This window comes from Lynx canadensis, chromosome B4 (assembly GCF_007474595.2).
Source record: "Lynx canadensis isolate LIC74 chromosome B4, mLynCan4.pri.v2, whole genome shotgun sequence".
NCBI lineage: Eukaryota > Metazoa > Chordata > Mammalia > Carnivora > Felidae > Lynx > Lynx canadensis.
In genome coordinates, this window is record NC_044309.1 from 130,100,412 (window position 1) to 130,117,954 (window position 17,543).

Sequence of the window (17,543 nt, forward strand, 5' to 3'; positions counted from 1 at the left end):
CACAGGGAAGGATCCAGCCCTTCCCAGGGGATCTCCCCCGGCACAGGAGCCGGCCCAGCTCTGCCCACACACTGGGTCTCTGAGTCAGAAGGGCATGTTTTTGCAACTAATTTTACTACTCTTGTTTCTATCCCATTGGTCAAACCCTGCTAGCTTTTTTTGGGAAGGGGTCTGTACCAGCTGAGATCCCAAGATTAGTTATATTGATAAGGAGAAATTTCTCTCACCAGCCTCCCATCCCGCTTCCTCATTTTCTGCCCTTAGACAACTTGAGAAAGATAGACTGCACTGTAAACAGCATCATCACTGAAACATCTCCTGGCAAGAGCTCTTGGAATCATAGATAATTAGTGAATTTGTAGCAGCCAGCTAACTCAGCGCCGATGCAAAACTACTCAGTTAGTCACCGCAGTATCTCCAAGTAAAGGGATTACTCCAAGCATCAGTTATGGACAGATGCGACTGACTTGTACTGTCCCAGTCTTTTGTGGGCATAGCAACAAACAAACCAGACCAAACTCTTTGCTCACTTGCGACTAATATTCTAACGATCCACATTTGTCTATCTATCTTATGCAGTGACCTGAAATGACACAGACAATAAAATTACAAAAAAAAAAAAATCAGGATCAAATAATATGTCAGTGAGAAGGGAGGGTCAGCATCAGAGGAGAAGAAATACCACTAGGCAATTCATAGGGTCCTATCAAGCTGCCAATGCCAAGTGGGAGCTTTGGTCTGAAGCTCCCTGACGGCCAAGGTAGAGAGGGAAAGTATATCCGTCACACGAGTCTCATTTGTTCAGAAAGGGATATCGGTACTTTCCCTATTTCTTCTTATAATAAAATCCATTATCTAATCATATGACCTTATTTAAGCCTTAGAATGATCCTTCGACTCAACTATCATTCATCTTAACCCCATTGTACAGATGGAAAAACTGGGGCTTAAAAAGCTGTGTACCTTTCCCAAGGTCTTATCTGGGAAGTAGCAGAGGTGAGGTGAATTTTCAGGCAGTCTAACTTCAGAACCAGTGCCCTTAACCATATACGGTTGGCCCTTGAACCACGCAGTCAAAAATCTGAGTATACCTTTCGACTCCCCAGAAACTTAACGACTAATAGTCTACTGTTGACTGGAAGCCTCACTGATAACATAAACAGTTGATTAACACAGTTTGTATGTCATATGTATTATATACTGTATTCCTAGAAGAGGAATATGTTAGAGAAATGAAAATGTTAAAGAAAAGAAAAGGTTAAGAAAATCCTAAGGAAGAGAAAATACACTTACAATGCTGTACTGTGTATGTGTGTATACATACATGTACTGTGTGTGTGTGTGTGTGTGTGTGTGTGTGTGTACGTAAGTGGACCCACACAGTTCAAACCTGTGTTATTCAGGGTCGACCACTTCACTGTCTCTCCCCCAGGGCAAACTGAAAAAGTACATGAATGGCCCTTGAGCAAAAGCCTAGTTGCCCTGGGAGATGGTCTCCTGCCAGAGATCTGGGAGGAAAAAAAGAGAGAGGCACATCCAAGTGAAGTGGGAAAATAACAGTGGGTATGAAATTCATCAGCTTCTAGGCCCAAGACATCCCAAGAATGGGAAAACCAGAGCTGTTAGGTCCCAGGTTCGAGACGGCCCGGGCTAAACTAACCTGATAATCTTGTACCCATTTCCTGTTGTCATAAAGGCAGAAATAAGTGAAAAACAATCCCCGCTAGGTTGGCTCTGCCTGTTCTCAGGCTCCAGCCTTGCGAGAGAGCCTCAGTAGGTCTGAAAGAGGGGCTGTAGTGCTGGGGTAAGCAGTCGGGGGGCGCTCTCCAAGGTGCTGAAGCAAGAGGCTCTTCCTTTTCTTTCCAGATTGGCTGCTTGCCTTCTGAGTCACTACTCCTGGTAACCACATGAGTGGAAAAAACAAACAAACAAACAAACAAACAAAAAAACAAAAAAACCCACAACCCCTCCTCGAAATAGGAGACAAACTGCATGACCAAGTTGAGAAAATGTGCCAATTTGTAAACGTTCAAGTTTATTTACAGGCGATGCCAACCCTGAGAGGTAGCATAGGGGAAAGGTACAGCATGCGTTCTGGAACCAGACTGCATTGGCTCAGCAACTCACTAGCTGAGGGACTTGGGGCCAATTTGTTAAACCTTCTATGCCTCACTTCCTCACCTGTAAAATGGTGGTAGTAGTAATAATAATAATACCCCAGGAAGATTTGCTGTGAGGACCAAATAAGTTCTAAGTCACTAAGCATTGTAAAAAGTGCCTGGCAAATAATAAGATCGATATGTGTGTTTGTTAAGAAACATCTCTTACAGCAAAATTGCTTGGTAATGGGGTCATTTCTGGGATGATGAACCCAGCAGAGTCACTGCATGCCGTTGGGTGAATCCAGCCTTAGGGGATGCGGTGATGGCAGATGACATAGAAAATAGTATCTTGCTCTCATCCCTCTCTATCACATTTACATGAAACACGAAAGGCCTGTGCACCAGATGCAATTGCCTCTTGCATCTTGGACTTCTGAGTCCAATGATTTTCTAAAATGTTGAATTCTGTTTGCTCTACAGTTTTTAAACAACAGCTGTTCATCCACCCCAGAGGTGGCAGCGAGTCTGTGTTGGGGGATGTTCAGCGCGTACCCACCTCCCTTGGCTCCTCACGGGGATGTTAGGGGGTCTAATTAATTACTGTTTGTAAAGCATTGAGAAATTCTCTAGTGAAAGTTGCTATAGAAATGCAAGTTGCTGTATTATGATTACATGTACTTGTAATTGTTTGCAAAGTTTACTTATTGGGCAGGGAGAGAGGGAGAATATATTTTTTTTTTCCTTGATGATAGTGGATAATGCTTTGTAAATTGGCATTTATGGATGTCAAATCACTTTATGGAGATGTATCTTCAGAGCTACAGGGAATCTCATAATAGGAAATGTACATTGAGGATTTCTTCTTTTGCTTTTGTGCCTCTCCCTATTGTAACTCCTTATTTCCACAGTGAAACTAATGTGAAAAGAAAGAAACATTGTAAGAAGCAATCATGTGTATCCAAACTTAAAAAACCCCAGTACATATTTCTATACAAAAGTTCCTACATAGAGCCAGGTGGTTTTTTTTTGTTTTGTTTTTTGTTTTGTTTTGTTTTTGTTTTTGTTTTTTTTTGCCTAGAACACTCCTCCCGTTAATTTATGCTAAAGGTTGAGCAACATTAGGTTGAAATAAAATTTTGAAGGAGAAACGAAGAAAGTTAGGGATACATGTAAACTCCAACAATTAAAATTTTGTGTTGGGCGCCTCTAAGTCTTGGCTTGGCTTTATTTTGTTACATTGTGTGAAATGACTAATAGCAAGCTCACATCTGAGAAATGTCTTTCCATGGTTATACATGCACTTTTTTTTCTTTATTATCTACTTTCCCCAAGTTTATAAGGAAATACCTATTTTATGGGTATGATTGACCACTATATGAAACCTACCCACCTTCCTCTAATGTATCTGTTCCCTAACTCAGGTGTGAGATTAGTGATACCAATCTTGACGTACTAAAAAGAAAAAGCTGACTGGAATTAAAAGTTAGCATTATATAGAGGCAGCGCCCAAGACCTTGTTTGCGAGCTGTTTACATGGTGATGAAATCTGCATCAGATAAGAATGCTATCAATGCTGCCATTAGCGACTCCTCAGCCAAGTTTTATCTATAGCCTCACAAAAATTGATTTGCAATCAGTTATATTTGTTTTTTAAAATCCCATAAAATCTAAGAAGCCTATTTTAGTCTGTAAAATGGAGCAAATAATTGCCTCTTTTACATGAATAAAGTGTAAAATCCATACCTGGACTAATGGCCGTTTTCTTATTCCTCAGAAGGCCCTTTGATCTCCAGCCACACCATACACCCCGTAGATGTTCTACTTTTCTGCTCGTTTGCGAATTTCTAAACTGAGTTTGGAATTCTCATCGACAATCCCTGCCGTGTTCTGCTACCTAGCCCCCACCCTTGCCAGCTGCAGACACTGACCTTCTCTGCTCCAGGGTCCCCTCGTATCTTGTAGGTGATGAGATTTCTCACACACTAATCCATAAAGAAAAGAATGAATGAATGACCTGGGGCTTACTTCTTGAGGGCAGGCACTCTTATTTTACATTTGCTCATAGCCCTTGGTATGGTGGGCTGATGGCAAGGGGCAGATAATGACACTACTTATCCAAACCGTCCCGTGCACGTCCGCTCACGATGGCTTTTGTTCCTAGAGGATTAGCCATGTTGCAAATGATCAATAAGTCAGATAATCCTGGCAGATCTTCACTTAAAATTCTTAGAGATGCCATCACTTACTTAACTGCATTCAGTCCTATTGATTTACCTCTCACATCCTTCTGCTTTTCTTCCTCCCTACTGACCATCCCAGTCTGGGCCACCACTGTCTCTCACCTGCACAGCTGCGGTGGCCCCCTCAGGTCTGCCCGCAGTCATTCTTGCTCCTTCTTACCTCTTCATCTTCATTGTAGCAGAGGGGTCATTTAAAATGCAAGTCTTATCATCTTGATTATGGGATCCTTAAGACCCTTCAGTGGCTCTCATTGCTTTAAGGAATGAAATAACCATCTGCCTTTGTCTCTCCCTCCACAAGTCTTGCTTCACTGTCTTTACTCTAGCCACTCTGCCTTCCTTCCTGGTTCTTAATTATCTCAATTTGTCCCCCCACCCCCACCCTGCCTCAGGACCCTTGCACATGCAGTTGCCATTGCCTGGAACACTCTTTTCTTCCTCACTTTTCACCTGATTACCATGTCATCCCTTAAAGCCCAGCTTCCCCAGCCTAGCTAAAGTTTTGCTTACACACTCTTTCTAACTCCCAGGGCTTTTTCCTCCCTCACAACATAGTTTGTAGGGGTGTGTGCGTGGGGCTGTATGTCTAAGCTCCACGGGAGCAAGAGCTGGGTCTGCTGTTTGCTCCCCACTCTATTCCCAGAGCTTAGAATCCCCTGGGACAACATAAGGATTTGGAAAAAAAAATGTTGAATGAATGAGTAACTCTAGAATAAATTTAAGATCTTTGTCTAATAAAGTAGGAGTCAAGGAAGAAATTTATACGCTCAAATGTCTGCTTTCCAGCTGCTGGGAAGGTGTGCATCACCCAGCTCTACTCTCGGCGAATCCTTGGTTTCAACCTCAGAAATGATGCGATATTTTTCCCAGTATAAGTTCAGCCCTTTATAAAATAATTCCAGCACACCGTGGCAGGTGTCCAAGAGGTCCATAATTGAATGCAAATAATTAAAAAAGAGCACATGATTTCCAAATTAAGCAACAGAAAAAACAGTACCGTACAATTGTACAGTGATGATTCTGTATCGGTGAAATAAATAGCCCAGAAACCACCGATGTGGAAATGTCCTAGGGCCCAGCGCTCTTGGGAATGTGAAACAAGCATCCTCCCTCACTAGGTTCCCGCTGGCGTCTCTGGTTTGTATTGCCGTCCACCCCTCACACCTTCTGTCCAGCACAACCTTGCTCAGAGTGCCCCCCGCAAGTCCATGCCGGGAACGTGGTTCCTTCTGCTCAAACTGCCTCCCTTTCCCATCACCTTCTTTGCGTTTCCATTTCTGGGACCCCAGGGCAAACATCCATGCATCACTTCCCTGTCCAACTAACCCCTTATCCAACAACATTTCCTTATCCGGTTGAAATTTTAATGTTTCCTTCATTGTCTGGGTAAATGGCCCATCCACACCGTCCATCAGCTCATGGCAGAATCCAGGGGATTGTCCTTGCTCCTTTCTTCTCCCTTTAATCCCAGGCACATCCCATCTATCAGCAAGTCCTGACGCAAGTCTGGTCCTTTCCTCCTACCACATCCTCCTGATCTTAACCACCATTTTCCCTGCAAAGGTTTCCCAATGGGCCCTCTCTCCTTTGCTTGCTTCATTTCAGCCACACTGGCCTCCTGCTGTTCCTCAACACAGCGGGCACACTCCTGCCTCAGGACCTTTGCACTAGCTGTTTCCTCTACCAAAAACACCTTCCCTAGATAGTTATTATTTATGTATTTATTATTTCCTAGATATTATTTGGTCTCTCGTCTCCTTCAGGTAGTTTTTCAAACATTCCTTCCCACTAAGACCTTCCCTATCTATTCTATGAAATATTGCAACTTCCCTTCCCCAGAAACACTCTAGCCCATGTCCCCAGTGTGTTTTTCTCCTTAGATTTTGTCTCTGCAATGTGTGGGGCTCGCTTCATGGGTGTCCACCCTGTGCTTAGAAGGAGTCTGTGCTTGGCTTAGTGCTCCGTGTTGCCGACTCTGATTCCATTAGTATCTTTCTAATTTTTTAAATTAAGTAGGCTTCATGTCCTGCATGGACCCCCAACATGGGACTTGAGCTCACCACCCTCAGATCCAGCCCTGAGCTGAGATGATGAGTCGGGACGCTTAACCAGCTGAGCCACCCAGGCACCCCAAGATATCTTTTTTTAAACAAGGGGCCCTGCAAGTTTTGACCTTGGTCCCACAAATTATGTAGCTGGTCTTAGCAACATGCTATATCTTTGACTTATTTTGTTGCATCAATCCCCACTGGGGAGTGAACCACAAGGGCAGGGGTCCTCACCTCTTTTGTCCATCACTGTAACCTTAGACCTAGAACAGATCTATGTATGGGACAGATGCTCAAGAAATATTTGTGGGGTGCCTGGGTGGCTCGGTCGGTTGAGCGTCTGACTTCGGCTCAGGTCATGATCTCACAGTTCGTGGGTTCAAGCCCCGCGTCGGGCTCTGTGCTGACTGCCTGGAGCCTGGAGCCTGCTTCAGATTCTGTGTCTCCCTCTCTCTCTGCCCCTCCCCTGCTCGTGCTTTGTCTCTCTCTCCTTCAGAAAGAAATAAAAAGAACATTAAAAAAAGAGAGAAATATTTGTCAGTAGATGAGTCCTGGTTACACCAGCCAGAAATCAAGGGAGTCACCCTTGACACTTACCAACTTCCTTGGACTCCCACGTGCAAGTTCCATCCGTTTTGTTCCTTAAATATATTTTAGATCTGTCTACTCCTCTCCATTTTCTCAGTACCACCCTCAGCCAAACTACCTGGATGCTTCCTTGTAATGTGCTTCTTAACTGGTCTCCATCGTCCCCATATGTCCCCTCCAACCACTCCCCATAGTTGCTACCTTCTACCCGTAGAGCCCAGGATGAAGGTCAAAGTCCCTGGCATGACCTCAAGGGCCTGCTCGAGCTGACCCCGTCTGCCTCTTCTGCCATACCCTGCCCTCCGTCTTGGCAATGCAGCCTCTTGGGCCTCCTTTTGGCCCTGCAAATACATTGTTGTTTGCATGCAAACCCTTCTGTCCCCTGTTTCCAGAACACCTTTCACTCCCTCTAGCTCTTGCTCACTCTCATCCCTTTCCTGAACCCCTGAGTTAAATCTCCCCATTATTCGCTATCACAGAAGCACCCTCCACACACCCCTTCTCTGTAAGTCTTACAATAGCAGCAACTGGACAATGGTGTGCTTTCTTTTCTTTTCTTTTCTTTTCTTTTCTTTTCTTTTCTTTTCTTTTCTTTTCTTAGAGTGTGAGCATGGGAGAGGAGCAAAGGGAGAGAGAGAGAATCTCAAGCAAGCCCTGTGCTCAGCGTGGAGCCCAATTCGGGGCTCCATTCATGACCCTGAGATCCTGACCTGAGCCAATATCAAGAGTTGGAAGCTCAACCAACTGAACCACCCAGGCGCCCGGATGTGTTTTCTTGATTGTTTTTTTTTTTTTTTCTCTCTCTCTTTTTAAAATTTATTGTCAAGTTGGCTAATATACTGTGTAGTGTGCTCTTGGTTTTGGGGGTAGATTCCCATGATCCATTGCTTATGTACAACACCCAGTCCTCGTCCCAGCAAGTGCCTTCCTCAATGCCCATCACCCATTTCCCCCTCTCCCCTCCTTCGACCACAGGATTGTAGGGTTACAAGGGCAGGGACTGCACCTCTGAGGTCTCTGCCCAGTGGGCCGTCAGCAAGCACACGGCAGGTGCTCAGTAATGCTGCTCAAGTGAGTGAATGTGGGGCAAGATGCCCTGCTGAGCAATTAATTTAGGTCGGGTCTTCAATGGCTAGTTAACTTTCACTCGAGTCCCGAGGAGGCAGACAAGCCTCAGGCCATGTTCCTGGCATTAAGTTAAGCAAGCAGTAGGGCCAAGAGGCAAAGTTGCCCCCATGCGGGGCACGGGGGCTGGACTGTCTGCAGAAATCTTTTGTTATGCAAACACAAAGTTGGTCCCCATGGTATTTCTTTCCTTTTTTTTTTTCTTTTCTTTTAAAAATGTGGATGAGTTGCTAACATGGATAAATTGGGAGGTTTCACATGAAAAACTGAATATTTGGCTTCTTTTGAAAAGTTGAAAGACCCAGCCTTTGCCAGACTGGCCTGTGGATCCTTACTGTGCAGGACGAGGAAACAGTTGAGAGAAGCAGAGAGGCAGGTAGAAAGCGGGGGGGGGGGGGGGGGGGGGGGGTGGGGGGTGGGGGGAGGAATAGCGAGGGAGCCTGAGTGCATCACGACTAAAGGCAGCTGTGGCTGGGGAGAGGAGAGGCCAGAATGCTGGGGCCTGGGCCAGAGACTTCTGGGGTCTGGTGTAGGAGGCAATAGAAGTGAGAGCTGTTTCTGTGGGTTAGGAATTGTTTCGTCTCTAGGGATTCGTGTTCTTTAGGGACCAGGAGTAGACATTGGATTAGAATTCTTTTAATTCTTTGACTAAGATGTGACTTTTTTTTTTTTTTTTTTTTTTGCAGAGTTGAGCCACTTGGAGCTTTATGATGTTTTAGGACTCCTCAAGTGCATGCGTTTATGACAGAATAGTTCCTGTAAGGAGAATGTCGGTGCTCCTACCCGAGGTCTTGGTTAAGTAATTCAAGTCTGGACCAAGTGAAGCTTTCCTCCACCCCTTCAGCAATTGCTAGCTTCTTGACATCCTGGCCATCAGTTTGGTTAGGTCCTATTTTGGTACCCCACCCCCCTCGACGTGGTAATTCACAGTTTACATTTTGTCTCCCTTCCTTGGCCAGAAGACTCGGGAGGATAGGGACCAGCTATGTTTTATTGTTCTTTATAGATTCAGCCCAGAGCTAAGACCATACCTGCTGGCACATAATCAGTACATGTTTTTTGAACAAATGAAGGAGGCTTACCAATGGCCGTGATTTACTTAAGACTTCCAGATCTCTCTTTAGCTAGGTCCACACCAAGGGCTACCGGAAACATTCAAGCAGCATAGGATGGAACGGTCTGACAGATAGACTCTAACTTGTTACCTCTGGGAACTAATTTAACTCAGGAGCTGAACGTACCCAGGAAATGGTGCTGGGCTCTTGCAATTGGCTTTCTTATAAATGATTCAGGGACTGGAAAGGCTGCGTACTAGTGTGTGTGCTCATGATTCTAAGCTGGCCCCCAAATTTAGACTCATCCTTGACTCGTGTTATTCTCAAAACCCACATTCAATCCACAGCAAATCTTGTTGGTTTTACCTTAAACACACAGCCCAAATCCAACCACTTCTCATCACCCTCCCCATCCCCCAGCGTAAGCCGCGTCCTCGCTCATTGGGACTGGTATAATGGCCTCCTGACTGGCCTTCCTACTTCCACTCTGGCCCCTGTGGTCTGTTCCCCACCCACCAACCAGATCACTACCCTCCTCCACTCAAAGCCCTCCAAAGGCTTCCACTGTGCTCAGAGCAAAAGTCAAAGAAAGTCCTTTCAGTCTGGCCCCTGCTGCCTCCCTAGCCTCCCCTAGCTCCAGGAACTCTGGCCTGTTTGCACTTCCTCAAATGCACAGAGCACATTCCTGTTTCTCCTGCCACACGAGGCTCTGCCCCAGATATGTGGCTCTTCTCCTCACTTCCTTGATGTTCTTCCCACTGAGGCCGCCCTTCTCCGGCCTTCCCTACTCAGATTGCTCCTCCCCTGGCTGCCCGTCCCCGGCCTCCTTCCCTGTTGAATTCTCCAGAGCACTTACCTCCATCTGACCTATATTCTGCTTTTTTGTTTGTTTCTTGTCTATCTCCTGTAGCATGAGGGCGCGTCACGAGGGGGAGGACGTTTGTCTGCTCTGCTCACCATTGCAGCCCAGCACGGGGCACAGCGCCTGGCACAGAGAAGTGCCGGACAGCGACTGTGGATAATGGGGGCCGCGCCATGTGGCACGAACCTCGTGGCGAGATGACCGTGTATGCGTATGTGTGTGGAATGTCTGTGGCTTAGTCGTGGAGGATTAGTGCTGAATTCTTGCCTTGGTGCCTTCTTTAAGGGAGATCAAGTAGCTTTGGGCAAAGAGAACCCAGGCGTCCACGTCTGGGGTCCCAACAGCGTGCGGAAAGGAGGTTAGCTTTGCGGTTAGACCTTGGGATACACAGAACCTCAAAGCAAAAGACTCTGGTCCCGGAGAACACGTTTGGCTCATGTGTCAAGGACAGAGGAGCATAGTCTGGGTTCAGGAAGCCTCCGCTGGGGGGCGGGATGGGGGTGGGGAGAGGGGTGTGGAGGCTGCTCCAGAAGTCAGGCTGGGGGACGCTGGGCTGGAATTGCCTGCAGTTGTACGAATGGTCCCTGGGTTGAGGAGCTTATGGGACTAGACGTTGGATTTATAGTCTGTGCCTAGAATGTTTTTTCAACTTGTACAGTGTTTTTCATTTTCATAATCTTAAACCTTTTTTTTTTTTTTTTAACTGGATGATAAGATTGGCCTGGGGATGGGCAGTGCTGTAACAAGGAAGAATGTCCTAAAGTTTGTGTATTTCTTCTGCCCTGACCCAGGGAGCCGAGGCTTCTGGTTCCAGAATATCAAGCCGGCGCAGAGATCTCTGGGACCCTAATGAAGCAGGCAGATGGTGAAATCCTGGTATGGTTCTGGTGCCCGGGGGCACAAAGCAATTCTCAAATTCTTGTCCTCTTCCAACTGCTCTCAGTGCCCACGGCCCCACAGAGATTCAGTGAGACCAGGGACTGGCATGGACTTTGTGCCTGCGGGGAATGAGCCCGTAGACTTGTCATTTCTAGGGGGCCGTCCAGATGTCCCGCTTGGGCTGTCATATGTAAGTGTATTATGATGGAGTATTACAGCATGTCCTGGTTTGCAGTAGGGTGCCAGCATGGTCCCTGGGAATCCTTACAGAACAAACGCAGCAAATAAGAACAAAGACTTCACAAAGCCACAGGAGCGAACCAAAAAAATGTCCCATGAAGTTGAGTGCGGGCAGGTGTAAAGGGAAAATACTCTGACCTTTATTGGGAGGAAGACGGGCCCCGGGCTGTGGATTTCAAACCAGGACAAGAACCACGGTCAGGGCGGATTCCTCCCATAACATGAGGGGACCTGCTGTCCTTGCCAAAAAAGCAGGGGAGGGGTGGGCACCACTGGACAGACTGTTAATGAGGCGGGGGGAGGTAAGCCAAGCAGAAGGAAACACTCACCACGTACTGAGCATTTCATGTCTGAGAGCACCAGAAAAATACTTGGAATGGTTATTATTGTTCCCATTTTACAGATGAGGACAATGAAGCTCAGAAGCTAGATAATTTACTATCTTGCAGCTTCCGAGTGTTGGGACGGAGTTCAGACTGAAGCCTGTCCTCATCAACCATCTCTCATCAGGTCCCTTCCTTCTTCTAGCACATTCATACCCGGGGCCTACCGTGTGCCAGACCCTGCCCAGGTACTGGGTACCCGGCCAGTGGCCAAAGCAGGAATGTTCTGCCCTCATGGAGCTTCCCGATCCACGGAGGACGTTGAGAGTGAGCAAAGCAGAGCTGATAATCACAGCTGGGATAGTGCCACAGAGGAAGTGGTCAAGGTGCAGTGATGGGGAGAGAATTGGGGTGCGTTCTCCTTGGGCTGGGGGGGGCAGTCAGGGACAGAGATAAGATAGAGCCCAGCGTGGGAAGGGCTGAGTGGGGGATGCATCTGGGCTGGGGGAGCAGCAGTGACTGCCAGGGAGGGAAGGGGTCTGCATGTCACAGGAGTGAGCAGAGGGGAGAATGAGTCGCAAGGTGTTTCTCCAAAATGCACGCCCTTTCTGCCCTAGCGCGTGGCTTTGCCAGAGAGGAGCTCCTGTCGGAAGAGGAAATACCACCCTGCCCGGTGGGTAGGAAACTTCGGGCCTTTGGGAGTGAAAGAGATGATGGGGGAGGGAAAATACCCACTGCTTCCCAGTAGATGTAGACAGAGTCCCACTGAGAGACTCCTAACGCATTGTTAAGGCAAACAGGGAAGGCAGGGTTCCATCCTTTCGAAGGGGAGGTCCTAGACAGCAACCTGACTTCAACCCGATCGGAAAAGAGGCCGGGGTGGGGCCGTGTGGCAGAGGGCGTGGGCAGAAGCCCATCTACCATGGAGATCCCACTGGCATTTCTCGAGGAGGAGAAAAGGAGAGGAGGAAGGGAGTTAACGCTGGTCAGATGGCTTCTCTGCAGAGAACTGTATGCTGACGTTCCACAAGCCTCACTTCCTAGAGGCCCCCCAGGTCTTCATCTTACAAGGGAGAAACCGAGGCTCAGAAAGGTTAAAGTAACTTGCCCAAGGTCACTCAGCTAGTAAGGGTGTGCTGTGCCTTCTTGACTCAAAAAGCCACACTCCTTCCTGTGGGCCAGGCTGAGTAGCAGCAGACTAGCCAGGCGAGGGAGGGAGTGAGACCAGAGAGGCAGGACCCAGGGGCCACTGTAGGGAGGGGGTTGATGGCAGGGTGGGGGGAGAGAGACGGTGAGGGGGCAAGGGGACACAGGTGGAACTCTGATGGACTGGGCTGGGCTTTGCTTTCTGCGCCAGACTGACTTGGGTTCAAATCCCCCCTGTGCCGGTTTGCTAATACCCAGCAGGTAGAGGGAAAACCTTGACTATCCCAATTCCCCGTGCTGCCCCTCCCCCAGCCTGCCGCCCCAAGAGGAGGCCCCCACGGCTCCTCTTGCCTCGGCCGCCTGAGTAAGCAGTCCTCCAGAAGAGCCTGACTCATTCGCCTTGGCTCCCTTCCACCAGAGCTCCAGGGAGGACAGTGGCCCAGTGGCCCCGTACCTTCTAGCGTGGTCTGACTACCCAGCCTCCTCTGGGAGCCAGAAGGGGACAATCCCCTCGGGACTCTGCGGCTGGTACCTGCAGAAGCCTCAGCCTCCCAAGTTGCCTCTCATCACCCAGCACGCAGCTGTGCTGCCTTATTGTATGTGCTTGTGTGTTAATGTGTCACTGTCCCTCATCAGACGGTGAGCTCTTGCAGGGCAGGGATGAGCCTGAGTCATCTCCCGTCCCTGGTGCCCACGACAGGATCTGGCATAACACGCGGGCCGCTCAGCAAATATTTGTCGAATTCCCTTCCTAATCGAACAGGAAATTTCCCTGCCCTTGCCTGGGGACGATCACCGGGGGGGGGAGACAGAGTCCTGTGGCCTCGGCTTCTGTTTGCTACCTTCACCCCGCTGCCGCGGCCCTTGGATGCGCACAAGGCATCTGCCACATTCCGGCATTGTTTCCTCCTAGTGCTTTCGTTCCAGCCCATTCTCACTCTGTCTGGGAAAATCACAAGGAAACTCCACGTTTTGCTCCTGGAATTCTTGCCAGCGTGATTCAAGCCGAATGGAGCACATGGCACCGAGTTCCCACACAAACAAAGACGTTGCCACTTTCAGCGCGGTGGCTTTCTTCCTTCTGCCGGCCCGGGCCCCCCGTCTTGCCCAGGCAAGAGGGGCAGAGTGCATGCGGCCCGGTTCTCACCTACAAGGCCCCCCATGGTGGGTGCACCTACAGTTGGGCGGTGGGTGGTGAAATAAACACAGAGGCCATCTGCCCAGGGAATGCATCCCGAGCCCTATCCACTCCCCACTCACCCAGGGTTTCCTGGATCAGATGTCTTACCAGTGTTTAACTGAGCTGTGCGCCTTGGAGTCAATTACCTACTCTTTCTGTGCCTCAGTGTTCTCATCTGGAAAATGGAGATGGTCACAGCACAAGATGATTAGAGGATTAAGGGAGATACAGTGAAAGTGCCGTGCAGCGCTCGGTAGACAGTGGGCACTCAATAACTGCTGGCCACGATGCTGATGCCCTGTGTCGGTGTTAGCACATGTTCTCGGAGCTCAGGCCTTCGCGGGGCCGTGCGTTCCTCGGCTATAAGCCCCGTGACCGTGAAATCAATCACTTTCGTGCTCGGCGCTCCCAGGCGCTGCGTGTGAGAGCAGGATTGCGTGGAGGCTCCCGTCCAAATCCAGTGTCGAGAAATGGAACAGGGAGCTGGGCGGACACATCGATTAGGCACATTCCTGGCTCGAGTGTGGCTCTCTCCAGTCCCCTCCCTGCAGGCTGGCGAGCAAAATTCAGGTGCTGACCTCCTGAGAATACCCCTTAGGCTGAAACCTATCACCCCCTTTGTCAGAGATTATGTGATCTCCAGGGAAGAAGAGGTGTGGCATCTCACCTCTGCCACTTCTGAACTGAGCGACTTGGTACAGAGGACTCTCCCGTGCCTATGATGCCTTCGTCTACGAATGGGGTTGATAACTGCCCTCCACGAAGGATGTCAGCGGGGCTCGGCACCGACTCGAGTGTCAGGGGCTTGGCCGCGGTCTGTGCTTAAGAGCAGCTGCCCCTTCACCAGTGATGCTGCTGTCCCCAAATCTCTAAATTTTAACTAGGGTCCCCCTTGTGAAGGCCTGGGTTATCCCCACTGGAAACCTGTTTTGGGAACTAGCCCCCCTGCATGTCACCGAGGGAAATGGGCGTCAAAACTGATGGCCCCTAGGTGGGGGGAGACCTGGCCCAGACCTTGTCACAGGATGAGCACCTCTGGGATGAGAGGCCAAGTGGCCTAATGGGCCGGAGACTCAGACTGGCTGGATTTGAGCAGTGTTTCCACGCTCACTCCCAGTGGGGCCTTGACAAGTTCCTTAACTGTTCTGAGCCTCGGTTTCTTCACCTGAAAAATGGGTGTGATGATATCCCTCTTTGTGAGACCAGAGAATTAATGGCAGCTTATTAATTATATTCTAAGGCACTATTCTAAGCCGCCCTGTGATGTCATCACATCTATAAATAGCCTCACCTGACAGTTGGAGAAACTGAGGCACAGAGCGGTCACTAACTTGCTCAGGGCCACTCGTTCATCCCATTTCCTGGCGCGGTCCCTGCTCCTTCCTCTACTCTCCTCACATTTCCCCAAACTCGCCGGGCGAACCCACGCCTCTTGGCCTCTGTGTTCCTTCTGCCTGCAGTGACTGTTTCCCCACCTCTGCCTGACTCAGTCTGGTGTGTCCTTCAAGGCCCAGCTCAAGTGTCTCCTCCTCCAGGAAGCCCTCCTGCCAGGGCACTAGAGGTAGGTGCTCCTGTAGCCTGGCATCCCCTCGACGCAGGCTCACACCCCCTGCACAGTTACAATGGATTCAATCTCCAGAGCACTTTCTTTCTCCCGGGCACGTGCAAGGCCGTTCGTGCCCCCTCTGCAGTGGGGTTGGTCTTTTCTCCACCTCGTGGCTGGGGAGACGGGAGCTGAACTCAGTTTCGCTCTCCAGGAGGCAGCTGGGAACGCATCCCTTTTAATTCGGCTCTGTTCTGGGACCCTGGCGTAGGTGCGTGTCTATGGCCCCACGACCCCACACCACGTGGCGATTCAAACAATAGCTGTCGAATGAATCCTGAGCCCTCAGGATGTGTCTCGAGAATAATAATAGCTAAAAGCCAAAAAGACCTCAATCGAGGACCCCAGGTTCCCATCCCCCCCGGCTGGTTCAGGCAAGTCCTGATCGGAACAGAAGCCCTGCGAGAGCAGACCCCTGGGTGCATCTGTCAACACGTGCCTATTCCAGGGTCTGGCTGGAGGAAGCGCTCAGACCGTACGAAGTGACAGGGAGATGTATTTCCCCCTCACGGGTGACATCTTGGACGGCCCTGCTCTCTGTGGACCCAGTCTGCTTTGGGGCCCCTAAATCTGAAGGTCTTTGGTTTCGGCCAAGGGGCACGTAGAGGAAAGAGTGATCCCTGCACGCCCCCAAATCAGAGAAATTGGAGGTTTGATGAGTGCTTCATGCACACAGAGAAATGACAAAGCGATATAAGAGTGAGAGCCTTCAGAATACCCATCTTCTCCAGCATCCTGCGTTTTTTTCTTTTTAGAGCAAAGCCCTGTAATATTAATAAACGGCGGCGAGAAGGGAAAAGTGACTGTTTCCTTTTGACATGGCGAAGATCACAGGGCCTGGAGGACCTTTAATCTTTATTAATGTGTCTCAGGGGGGCCTCTCCCACAAGCTGTGGGAAGCAGACATGCAACGAGTTTGCTTGCTCGCGGTCCTCAGCATCCCTGGGCGCCTCAGATGACTGCCTGATACTGTTCAGAGTGCAGCAAAGCCACGTCACGGGGACCCGCTGTGTCCCAGGCAAGAACAAGGCAGCCCTAACCCAGCTCCCATCTGTGGGGGGCTGGATGACAAGGGAAATTCAGGACACGGGCCTCAGTCACATGGGCCCGCTTCTAACCAAGGGCACCGATGCCCCGAAGAGGCTCAGAAGGAACCAGGCTGTCAGTTGCAGGGACGAGCACAAATCATGCCTAGGAGGGGCCACACCTGAGTCCGTTAAGGAGAACGTCCAATAACCGACACCCTCATTTCCAAGGGCTCTCCTCCACACTGCCTGGGCAACCGCTTCTTTCCCGCCCCTCCTTCCCTCTGGCTGGGCTGTGCACCAGGGGGCCAAAAAGGTCTGTAACCTGACACCGTGCAGACCTAATTCCACAGACCTAGTGAGCCAGGAATTGCAAGGCGGGTTCGGAGCGCACAACAGAATTGAAAAGTGTTATAGTAAGGATAGAAGAGCCCAGAAAGTTGCAGGGTCTCTCTGTCTCTCTCTCTTTCTCCTTCTCTTTCTCTCTCGCTCTCTCTCTCTCTCTCTCTCTCTCACACACACACACACACACACACACACACACACACATGCGTGCATGCTGAGAAACGGAGAGGCATATTTTGACATTCATTCATTCAAAAATTCTGAAAACCACTCGGTGCTAAGCACTATTCTGGGCACTGGGGATCCGGTGATGGGAAGGACCGCCAAAGTTCCTGTTCCCCCAGAGCTTACGTTCATCCCAGTGTTCTTGGGGGGAGTTTCTCCAGTGGCCAGGGTGGCGCAGGTTAATCTCAAAAGCCACGTTACAAGACAGAGGGGGCGGGCACCATTTGCACTCTCACTTTCCGGACACGGGATCTAAGCTCAGGTCAGAGGCCAGCCTGTCTGAGGCCACCCGCTAGGGTGGGGGACCAGGATGGGAGCTTGGTTTCCAGGCCTTTTCTCTTCCTACTCACTGCTCAGAGGCCGCGAAGAAGCCCGAGCTGAGAGGCCGGTGCTATCTGGGAGGAAGAACCCGGTGAAGTGTGCTCAAATAAAGCATCACCTAATTCGATTATGTTTGCTAGACTGCAGTGTAATAAAACGGAGTTCCTCATAAGCATCATCTCCTAATGTTTACAGAACAAGAAAGCAGAATTAAGATAGGAATTTCTAGGGAGAAA

General features: G+C 49.4%; 2 protein-coding genes across 19 annotated transcripts in view; one reads left to right on the forward strand and one right to left on the reverse strand.

Moving 5' to 3' along the window:
• Positions 1-17,543, forward strand: part of LOC115517677 — a 109,701-nt gene that overhangs the window by 89,495 nt on the left and 2,663 nt on the right. For 5 of the 18 annotated variants that reach the window (XR_004343902.1, XR_004343906.1, XR_004343896.1 and 2 more), the window contains 7 exons: positions 8,790-8,897; positions 10,069-10,225; positions 10,812-10,896; positions 11,668-11,848; positions 12,080-12,135; positions 13,522-13,772; positions 13,955-15,349. Coding sequence is in view for 1 of the 18 variants with exons in the window: in XM_030320540.1 (XP_030176400.1) it covers positions 11,757-11,789; positions 12,080-12,135; positions 13,522-13,772; positions 15,249-15,349 (441 nt within the window). In the remaining 17 variants the exon portion in view is untranslated. Of the gene's footprint in view, positions 1-264; positions 624-1,866; positions 3,851-8,395; positions 8,480-8,789; positions 9,023-10,068; positions 10,226-10,811; positions 10,897-11,667; positions 11,849-12,079; positions 12,136-13,521; positions 13,773-13,872; positions 13,921-13,954; positions 15,350-17,543 lie in introns of those variants that run through there. The other 13 variants (XR_004343908.1, XR_004343910.1, XR_004343909.1 and 10 more) reach the window with 11 other exon arrangements.
• Positions 1-17,543, reverse strand: part of CACNG2 (calcium voltage-gated channel auxiliary subunit gamma 2) — a 108,954-nt gene that overhangs the window by 59,844 nt on the left and 31,567 nt on the right. The gene's annotated exons all lie outside the window — the stretch shown is intronic.